This window comes from Mastomys coucha, unplaced genomic scaffold (genome assembly GCF_008632895.1).
Source record: "Mastomys coucha isolate ucsf_1 unplaced genomic scaffold, UCSF_Mcou_1 pScaffold3, whole genome shotgun sequence".
In the NCBI taxonomy this organism is placed as follows: Eukaryota; Metazoa; Chordata; class Mammalia; order Rodentia; family Muridae; genus Mastomys; species Mastomys coucha.
The window spans coordinates 28,180,139-28,191,242 of NW_022196909.1; the positions used below are offsets into that span (position 1 = coordinate 28,180,139).

Here is an 11,104-nt window from a genome sequence, read left to right on the forward strand (position 1 = left end):
TATATATCAGGTCCTAGGCCAGCCTGGGAATAAAAAGCAATAAATAATCAAATATTTTATAAAAGAACGACTGGTATTGCCTTTCAGAATCAGGTTTTTGTTTAATTAGCATAAAAAACGAAGCACACAACTACAGAGGTTCTGTGGGCAGGCATCGTTTGGCATTTCCTGGGGCTTTCCATCAGGAGTAGGGAGCCGGTCTCCACTGTGTTACTCCAATGGGCTACGACTCCCTGTGGTGCCCAGGATTGCAGGGCTCATTATCATGCCGGGCTTCAGCCTTCAGAAATGTAGATACTCTCTTCAGTGTCCTGCAGAATGACTCAGCAGGAAAGGGGCAGCCCGAGGACCTGAGTTCAATCCCCATGACTCACTGGGTGAATGGACTTCTGCAAATTGTCCTTTGGCTCCACCAATGCACCATGGGGCCAGTGAGATGGCTCGGTGAGTAGGGGAGTCTGCTGCCAAGTCTAATGACCTGATTAGATCTCCAGGTTCCACATGGTGGAAGGAAAGAACAGAGTGCCTGCGAGTGTCCTCTGACCTCTGTGCAAAGGCACAAAACACACACACACACACATACACACACACGCGCACACACACACACACACACACAAATAAAGAGTAACGCCGGGCGGTGGTGGCAGACACCTTTAATCCCAGCACTTGGAGACAGAGGCAGGCGGATTTCTGAGTTCAAGGCCAGCCTGGTCTACACAGTGAGTTCCAGGACAGCCAGGGCTACACAGAGAAACCCTGTCTCGAAAAACCAAAAGAAGAAAAAAAAAAAAAGAGTAACAGGCATCAAATAAAAAAAAGAGGATGCAGCTGCAGGAGCAGGATCATGAATCTGAGGCTAGCCTGGGCTACATAGCAGGCTCTAGGCCAGCCTGGACTATTAATGAGAAATATCTCAAAAATAAAACCAGTATTGCCCTTCCGCTCCGGGCAGTTGGCATAAAGAAGTTGATTCTCTGGGGCTAGAGGGATAGCTGTAATCCTGTCTCTGCTGTGGCCAGAGTTTGCCTTCTGCCAGATGCGGAGGGTAAAGGAATTACCCGGCTTTATCTAGTCACACAAGAGCTTGGAAAGATTAGCGGGAGAAGAATTAGCAGCCAGATTCCAGGTTCCAAATTTGGAACCTTCAATCTGGCAAGCACAACTTCCTATCAAGCAATTGTGGAATTGACCGTAACTCTCTGTTAAGAATCTTAGTGTATCTGTCCCAGGTCTCTGTGTCATTCACACACACACACACACACACACACACACACACACACACACGTACACGCACACGCATGTGCACAGATAGATATATATACATACATAATACATATAGAGAGAGACATATATTTGGGACATAGTCTATGTACCTAAGTAATCTTTGAGTCGTGAGTGATTTAAATATTTAATATTCACCAGATAATAACAATTGTGCTGTTACATAACTTTGATTATCTCCAGAACATCAATAAACACAGGAGTTAAAGGATCGGTCCTATCTTGTTTTCTTGGTTGTTTTTAGTTGTTTGATGTTTTTGTTTTTCGAGACAGGGTGTGTGTTTTGTTTTTTGAGACAGGGTTTCTCTGTGTAGCCCTGGCTGTCCTGGAACTTGCTCTGTCGACCGGGCTGGCCTTAAACTCAGAGATCCACCTGCCTCTGCCTCCCGAGTGCTGGGACTATTTATGTCTATGGGTGTTTTGTCTGCATGTACATCATCACATCAGAAAAAGGAATCAGAATCTACAGGACTAACATTACAGATGGTTGTGAGCCGCCATTTTTGTGCTGGGAATTGAACTTGGGGCCTCTGGAAGAACATCCAGTACTCAACTCCTGAGTGATCTCTCCAACCTTCTCTATCTTTAGCCACTTGCCTATTAAAATGTTTTATGTTACTTATAATTTTTATTTTTTTTTTGTCATCTTGCTGTTTTTATTTATTTGTTTGTTTGTTTCTCACTAAGTAGAACAGGTTGGTCTTGAACTCACAGAGCTCCACTTGCCTTTGTCTCTTCAAGCTGGGTTTAAAGATGTGCCCCACCATGCCCAGAACTTACATATTTTCAAAACCTAGGAATTGAAACTTTAAGTGTAGTCTAAGATCCCTCTAAGTAGGAGTGAGAGGAGGGTCTGAAGGTGGAAAGAGCATGACTAGCCAAGGACTCACCATTCCAACATTCACAGTGCAGGGCAGAGCCTCAGTCCGGCACTCTGAGCTTTTCTGTAGCTATTCATGCCACCAGCCAGCTAAGTCTTCAGAGGACTTTTTGCCATTCTTCCTTGGTGACCACAGAGAGCAAAGGACTGTCAGGTAGCAGGGACATCGAGGACTGCCAGAGTGGAAAATGCTTGCTTTTGTTTTGTGTTGTAGTTTCAACTTGGGGCCTTCTACCAGCTAGGCAAGGACCCTTCTGCTGGATTATCTCCTTAGACGATATTGGATTTCATCAAAGAAAAATGCCATGAGATTTTAAGGGTAGGGCTTAAGTGAATTTTGGTTTTGGTGTTCTGTCTTTAAAAAAAGGAAAAAAAACTTATTTAAAATGTGACCAAATCTGCCTGGCGGGGCGCACGCCTTTAATCCCAGCATTTGGCAAACTCCCAGGCAAACATTTATACACATGAAAGAAAAACAAATCTTTGAATGTATGAATTTATTGATAAGGTCTTATGCTGGGTCTGGACATAGGTCAAGGTTTGGTGAGGTAGACAGGAGAATGTGAGCAGGGTCTTGCATTGGGTAAGAGTCTTAGGCAGGAAACAGCCTCGCTTCTGTTCTCCTCAAATCAAGGAATATAGGATAGCACATATGGGTAGATTACCAGAGGTTCGCCTATGGCATGAACTCTCAAGAACACACACACACACATACACGCATAAACACACACACACAGAATTTTCATTACAATATTTATTCTTCCATTTTTTAAAAAAGATTTATTTATTTATTTTGTGTATATGAGTACACTGTAACTGTACAGGTGGTTGTGAGCAGCCATTGTATGGTTGCTGGGAATTGAATTTAGGACCTCTGCTCGCTCCAGTCAGCCCTGCTTACTTGCTCTGGCCCGAAGATTTTATTTATTATTATAAGTACACTGTAGCTGTCTTCAGACGCACCAGAAGAGGGCATCAGGTCTCATTACAGATGGTTGTGAGCCACCATGTGGTTGCTGGGAATTGAACTCAGGACCTTCGGAAGAGCAGTCGGTGCTCTTAACTGCTGAGCCATCTCTCCAGCCCTATTCTTCCATTTTATACTTCAAACTTCTTTGGCACGTGAGTACAACCCAGATCAGAAGGTGTGACTTAGTGGTAGAACGTAAGATTGGTGTGTACGACCCACCCTCCAAATAACCAGACAAGGCTGTCTTTTGTTTTGTTTGAGACAGGGTCCCATGTAGCCTCAGATGGCTGAGCTATGTCAATAGAATGACCCTGAAGTCATGATCTTCCTGTCTTCATCTTCCAAGTCCTAGGATACAGAATGTATCGACGTGGCTGACTTAAAAATTAAACCAACTAATTTTTTTTGTTGGAATAAAGGAAATGGGGCTGAGGATGTGTCTCAGTTGTGTCTCAGTTGGTCGAGTGTTTGCCCAACATGCGCAAAACCCTGAGTTGGATCTCAGCGCCGTGTAAGCAGAGTGAACACTCTTTACCTGCGATGCCTGCATTCAAGGAATCGAGACAGGATGAAGAATGAGTTTCAGAACAATGCTTCATGAGGCCCTGATCATCTCCAAGGATTTATAGGCAGTTAGTGGGAGGGAGACATTTTCTTCCGTGGTCCAGGTGTTGAATTGCTCATGATGCTGTAAGTAAGCCATCATTCATGTTCCTGTAAGCAACTCAAGTGCAACTCACAGAATAATAAGAAACTGCAAAAATCTAAAAAGAAGAAAACAACAAACAACAAAATAAACACACCTACACACCCACCCCCCCACACACACACAGAGAGAGAGAGAGAGAGAGAGAGAGAGAGAGTCTTTAATTGTTTACCATATAACTTGAATTTCCTCTTAAGCATTGTCCTAGGGTTTCTATCGCTGTGAAGAGCACCATGACCACAACAACCTTTATAAGGAAAGCATTTCATTGGGGCTGGCTTACAGTTTTAGAGATTTAGTCCATTATCATCATGGCAGGACATGGTGGCATGCAGGCAGACATGGTGCTGGAGAAGGAGCTGAGAGTTCTACATCTTGATCCAAAGGCAGCAGAAGGAGACTGAGTGTCACACTGGACATGGCTTGAGCATAAGAGATCTCAAAGCCCGCCTCCATGGTGACACACTTCCTCCAACAAGGCCACATCTATTTCAACAAGGCCACACCTCCTAATAATGCCCCTCTTTATAGGCCTATGGGGACCAATTACATTCAAATTACCATAATCATATAACATTTATTTCTCCTCTCTCTTTTTCTCTCTCTCCCTCCCCCCTCCCTTTCTTTCTTTCTTTCTTCCTTCCTTTCTTTCTTTTTTAAATATTTATTTTTTATTATATGAAAGTACACTGTAGCTGTCTTTAGACACACCAGAAGAGGGCGTCAGATCTCATTACAGATGGTTGTGAACCACCATGTGGTTGCTGGGATTTGAACTCAGGACCTTCGGAAGAGCAGTCAGTGCTCCTACCTGCTGAGCCACCTCACCATCCCTCTTTTTTTTTTTTTTTTTTTTTTAAGATTTGTTTATTTTATTTTATGTATATGAGTACACACTGTAGCTGTACAGATAGTTGTGAGCCTTCATCTAGTTTTTGGGAATTGACTTTTAGGACCTCTGCTTGCTCCAGTTGACCCCGCTTGCTCAGTCCCTGCTTGCTCAGACCCAAAGTCTCCAGATGCACCAGAAGAGGGCGTCAGATCTCATTACAGATGGTTGTGAGCCACCATGTGGTTGCTGGGATTTGAAATCAGGACCTTTAGAAGAGCAATCAGTGCTCTCACCTGTTGAGCCATCTCGCCAGCCCTCTTTCTTCCTTCCTTCCTTTCTTTCTTTCTTTCTTCCTTCCTTTCATCTATCCATCCTTTCTTCCTGTCTGTCTGTCTTTCTTTCTTCCTTCCTTCCTTCCTTCTTTCCTTCCTTCCTCTCTTTCTTTCTTTCTTTCTTTCCTTCTTTCTTTCTTCCTTCCTTTCTTTCTTCTTTTCTTTCTTTCTTTCTTTCTTTCTTTCTTTCTTTCTTTCTTTCTTTCTTTCTTTCTTTCTTTCTTTCCACATGGTCTTACTTTGTAGACCAGGCTGCTGGTCTCCAACTCACAGAGATCTGCCTGCCTCTGCCTCCCAAGTGCTGGGATTAAAGATGTGCACTACTATATCGAGTTTAAGCATTTGACTTTTGATGCTGATAAGCCTCTATGTTAAGTCAGATCTGTGTTCCAGACTCTCAATAACATTTTTTTTTTCAATTTAAGACATTGGAAGAAGATACTCATCAGCACATTGCGAGGGAAATGAACCTCTCTGAAACCGCTTTCATCCGGAAACTGCAGCCAACTGACGACTTTACACAAAGTAAATATACATCTAAAGTTTTTGTTTTACATTTATTTGTGGTGCATATGTATGTGTGTGTATGCGTGCATGTGTGCATGTTGCGTACGTGTGTGTGTGTGTGCGTGTGTGTGTTCCTATACACATGCCACAGCGTGTGTGAGGTTGGAGGACAGCTTGTAGGAGTTGGAGCTCTTCTCCCGCCATGTTGGATTCTGGGGCTCAAACTCCTTGGGACCTTTCCCAGGAGGGAGCTGAATGTTTCTCTACCCTCTACGGAAGGTTTTTCCTGTTACTCACACTAACCTGACTGTGTGGGTTTGATCTGGCTCTTCTTTGACCTTCCCTCCTCCTCAGGTTCCCGTTTTGGGCTGAGATGGTTTACCCCAGAGGTAGAGTTCCCGTTGTGTGGCCACGCTACGCTGGCTTCCGCGGCTGTGCTGTTTCAAAAAAGAAGTAAGATGGACTTTGCTTATTTATTTATTTATTGTTGTTTGTTTGTTTTGTGATACAGTCTCATTTAGGTGAGGCTGGCATTGAGTTTCCTGTGTAGATGATGGTGGCCTTGAAATTCAGACTCCTACCTGTTTCTAACTCCAAAGTATTACAATTATATCATGTACCACTGTGGCTTACTAATGTGAATTTCTTTTAAAAACTTTATTTACAGGTGGCAGGCATTTGCGTGGCCACAATGGACTTGGCATATAGTGTAATGTCTGGAAAACAAAGGCATACTGTTCTCTACATAGTGTTCTATTGATCTTCTACAGGAGTCGCCCCACAAATGACCCAATCTCTGATCTCAGCCAGCTAGGGATAGTTTATTGAGCATTTGCCCCAGGACTGATCGATTGACCAAGGCTATAAAACTGACCCTAGCTGATTGTAACCTTGAGCCAGGATCCATCTTACAGAGCCTTTTTTTTGTTTGTTTGTTTGTTTTTTGGAGACAGAATTTCTCTGTGTAGCCCTGGCTGTCCTGGAACTCACTCTGTAGACCAGGCTGGCCTCGAACTCAGAAATCTGCCTGCTTCTGTCTCCCAAGTGCTGGGATCAAAGTCATGTGCCACCACCACCCGGCTTCCCCTTAACAGATCTAAAAGTCGTACTTTTTTTTGAGATTGGGTCTCTTATCAACTCTTTATATACCTTAAACTTCTGCTCTTAGTGCCTTCATGGCCAAGTCTTGGTATTACAGGCTTTCCCTAACTCAAACCCTTTAGGCACAGCTTGGGATTCGACCCCCAGCTCCATGCATGTTAGGCAAAAACTCTACCAACTGAGCCACATCCCGTTTTAAAAAACAGGTTCTTCCTACCTAACTCTGTTTGCCCTGGAACTTGGTACTTACTTGGGCCTGGCGGGAGGGAATTGGACTTTTAGTCTTCCGACCTCTGTCTCCTGGTACTTTGGTTATAGCTGTGAGCCACCATTACCAGCTCCTCAAACAGCAACTAAAAACAATTACTTTGTTGTTGTTGTTGTTGTTATTGTTGAAGGCTGGACTGGACTGATCTAAGGCTCTCCCTGAGGCTCTGATACATGGAGCCTCTGATTTAAGGAACACAGCTCCTTCTCTCAATCCTGGAATATGATTGGCAGAGCTGGTGATAGCCTGGAGCTGGTAAGGGCCTTGGGCCTTGGGGAAGCTGTGGCTTCAGAGCCCAAGGACCCAATTCTTCCCACGGTACGGGCTACAGTTGTCAATCCCAAAGCTACTACTGTGTGCTCTGTCTGGGATGCTCTGGAGATAACCCATGGGCACCTGTGCCACACTGCCTGTTTAGCTCCCTGATGACTTCGTCCTACCGTACGACAGTTTTTACTGACTTTGTCCCATCCCCCACCCCTTGAACTAGTATATAAGGTTATGTACTTCTTAATTAAGCTTGCTTGGCATAGGACATAGCTTATGCAAGACTTCCTGAGGCTACTTGGTCTATCTTCTTTATCTCTGATCCCCTGGATCTTCCTTCTTCTTCTTCCCCCCACCCCCCGACACGGTTTCTCTGTGTAGCACTGGCTGTCCTGGAACTCACTCTGTAGACCAGGCTGGCCTCGAACTCAGAAATCCACCTGCCTCTGCCTCCCAAGTGCTGGGATTAAAGGCGTGCACCACCACCACCCCCGGATTGGATCGTTCTTCTTTGGAGCCTGTCAATCTTTCCGTTTATTTTTATGAGTATACGTGATTTTGCCTGTATGTTTATCTGTGTGCCATGTATGGGCCATGCCTGTAGAGAGCAGAAAAGAGCTTTAGAGTCCTGAAACAATTTTTATTAAATTTTATTAATTAATCACTTTTTGTGTATGTGCAAACAAATGTCACAGTGTACATGTGGAGCTCAGAGCATAATTTTCAGGAGTCTGTTCCCTCCTCTCCTTCCATTATGTGGACTGAAGTATTGAACCCCAGATATTTGTCTTCACGGCAGGTGCCCTTGCCCACTGAGCCATGTAGCTAAAACTCAAAAAGTAACTTTAAAAGTCAAACATTTTAGGGGCTGGAGAGATAGCTCAGTGGTTAAGAGTACCAGCTGCTTTTCCTGAGGTCCTGAGTTCAATTCCCAGCAACCACATGGTCGTTTACAAACCCTCTGTAACTCCATTCCCAGGGAATTTATGGCCACTGAGGGCAATGTGCACATGTGGTACACAGACATATATGCAGGCAAAACACTCACACACATTAAAAAAAAATGTTTTTTGTTTTCTGAAAATAGAAAATAAAATCAAGCTTGTCGGTGGTGGCGCACACCTTTAATCCCAGTGCTTGGGAGGCAGAGGCAGGCAGATTTCTGAGTTTGAGGCCAGCCTGGTCTACAGAGTGAGTTCCAGGACAGCCAAGGCGACACAGAGAAACCCTGTCTCGAAAAAAAAAAACAAAAAAATGACAAATGACCACTGGAAAAACATGAAAAACACCTTTGCTTTCTGTAATTAAACTTATGCTTTGTAAGAGAAACACATCATATATGGAGTAGAAATGGTGCAATTTGTAACATGCCATAGTCTCAGATCTAGCCTATATGTTTCAATTGCGTGAGGAGTGAAGGCAGGTGGAATGCAAAGTGTGCTTGTCTTAAGTTTCCCGTGACGTCATGCCACCACACGGGTGAGCACAGACAGAAACACTTTCTATTCATTACACATAAGATTTTGAAATAATTTTTGATTGTTGGGTGTTCAGAAGCCTTTTACTATTAACACATTGTTTGCAACATCTCCATTCAGTTACACGACTCCATATGAGGTTGTGAGAAAGGTTGATACTATTCAGGGACCTGGAGCTGAGGGTAAGATGAAGCTGGTGCAAGGAGCTGGAGCAGGAGGAGGCAGAGCTAAGACAGAGGCGGAGCCAAGGCAGGAGGAGGAGCTAGAGTGGGGAGGCTGAGCTAGGGTAGGAGGAGGCAGAGCTAGAGTAGGGTGAGGCGGAGTTAGGGTGGGAGGAGATGGAGCTAGGACTGGAGGTGGAGCTAGGGCACGAGGGGCGGAGCTAGAGTGGGAAGAGGCCCAGCAGTGACTTCTACAGACTCAAGCGCCCTTGGTTCTTGAGAGAGCCTATGCCTGGCAGGAGATGAAGTAAATTAGCCAAGCCCTCTCAACCATGTAATCCGGTATATTCAATTCCTCCCTGTTGCTGCAATGAAATATCTGACAGAAGCAAGTTAAGGGAGGGGAGCCTTGTTTTGGCTCACGGTTCAGAGGATACGGTCTTTTGTGGTGGGCGTGGTGGCATGGTCCATGATTATAAGAGTTTGCACTAGTAACGCTGAACTTAGAGAGGAAGCAACAACCGTGGCTCAGATGCTGGCCACGTCATAACCCTCAAAGGCCCGTGGCCCTTTGTAAGGACGGGGGGTTAGAATGTAGTCACTGCTCGGACCACAGTACGGTGCAGAAGTCCTTTCCCTCCCAAGAGACTGACAGGCACACGTGCGTCCCTAAACAGCCGACTTCCAGCGTCAGGAACTCTCCCCTGGGGGAGTGACTTTATACCAAAGTGGGGTCCTGGTAGCCGTATATCCTGCTCTATACCCCTTACCTGCCTCCTTCCTGGGAAGGCTTGGTGTATTTTCCTACACTAAAACTCAGAAAGGTAGAAGAGGAGACATACCCACACCCACATACGCTTCTGCCATGTCGACATTGACTTTCTCTCTTCAGAACCCCACCGTGACTTTGGTGCTAGAGCCTTAACTCTGCTTAGCCCACCACCGTGATGTCTGCTTGGAGTGCTAACAACTCTTTTAATCAACTCCTAGCTCCCTGACAATCCCCCCCATGGGAGACCTTTCACTTGGGACCTAGCTAACTGAGCTTCTCCCCAGACCAGTATAACTAGCAGAGGACCAGGTATTGCAGGTATTGGGGGGACATTTTTTTTTTCGAGACAGGGTTTCTCTGAGTAGCCCTGGCTGTCCTGGAACTCACTTTGTAGACCAGGCTGGCCTCGAACTCAGAAATCCACCTGCCTCTGCCTCCCAAGTGCTGGGATTAAAGGCGTGCGCCACCACCACCCATCGACATTTTACTTTCTAGTCATAAAATCTGATCGTGATGAGAAAATGATTTTGTAGGGGGGGGTGGCTAGAGAAGAAGATTGAAGACAAGTTTAGGTGGGTGACATTGTCCTGAATTCCCAGTTGTTCAGGAGGCTGAGAAGAGAGGATTCACAGACTTCCTGGGCCACAGTGAGAACTTGAGGACAAAGAGGGACTCAAGGCTAGCCCACACAACTCAGAGAGACGCCAGTCAAAGATAAAAGACCAAGGAGAACTGGGGGATTAGTCTAGTGGGAGGTACTTGCATGTGTGACCCCCGGGTTCATTCCACAGTGACACACACACACACACACACACATACTCACACACTGACCACGACCACCACCACCAAAGAGACAAACAGCAATGAACCCCCAGAAAACACAATCACACTTATTTTCCTGACCTCTGATCCCTCCTCTGTCCAGAGAACACGAACAGCACCCTGACCTTTGTCACGATGAGCGGGGAACTAAAGGCCAGAAGAGCAGAAGACGGGATTGTGCTGGACTTTCCTCTCTACCCGACCTTCCCCCAGGTTAGCTCCTAGTTACTGCCCTCTCACAGGATGATAACGTGAGCAGTTCCCGCCACGGACTGCGTTTAGCCCCCAGCCCTCGTGTTCAGTGTTGACTTTATCTCTGTTCCCCTTCTAGGATATCCATGAAGTTCAAGACTTGATAAAGGTGGGTGAAAGGAGTTTGCTTGGAGCCCGGGTGTTGTGATGGGCTTGTCTGTATTTGGAAGCTCAGGGATGACGGGATCCCATCAAATAGCCACCTCTATTCCATTGCTACTGAAACCTAGGGGATTCCAGGTCAGAATGCTAGCAGTGTGTTGGTTAGTAAGGTCGATTGCTTTCACTAACTTGGAGTCTTTCTTTCCTCACTGTGTAGCCCAGGCTAGCCTTGACATCGCCTCTCAAGTACTAAGAGTACGATTATACCTGATTCATTTGAGTTAACTATGAGCAACATAATCCCCATGGTGGGGCAGAAGTAAGATAGTTTGGGGCAGAGAGAGAGAGAGAGAGAGAGAGAGAGAGAGAGAGA

The 11,104-nt window shown here is 45.4% G+C and overlaps 1 protein-coding gene across 3 annotated transcripts in view; it reads left to right on the forward strand.

Moving 5' to 3' along the window:
- Pbld (phenazine biosynthesis like protein domain containing) overlaps positions 1–11,104 on the forward strand; it is a 40,519-nt gene that overhangs the window by 3,699 nt on the left and 25,716 nt on the right. Inside the window, exons 3-6 of one of the 3 annotated variants that reach the window (XM_031348278.1) lie at positions 5,427–5,526; positions 5,863–5,961; positions 10,481–10,590; positions 10,709–10,738. The exons of the other annotated variants lie outside the window; for them this stretch is intronic. Of the exons in view, the coding sequence (XP_031204138.1) occupies positions 5,427–5,526; positions 5,863–5,961; positions 10,481–10,590; positions 10,709–10,738 (339 nt within the window). The remainder of the gene's footprint in view (positions 1–5,426; positions 5,527–5,862; positions 5,962–10,480; positions 10,591–10,708; positions 10,739–11,104) is intronic. 3 annotated transcript variants of the gene reach the window in all.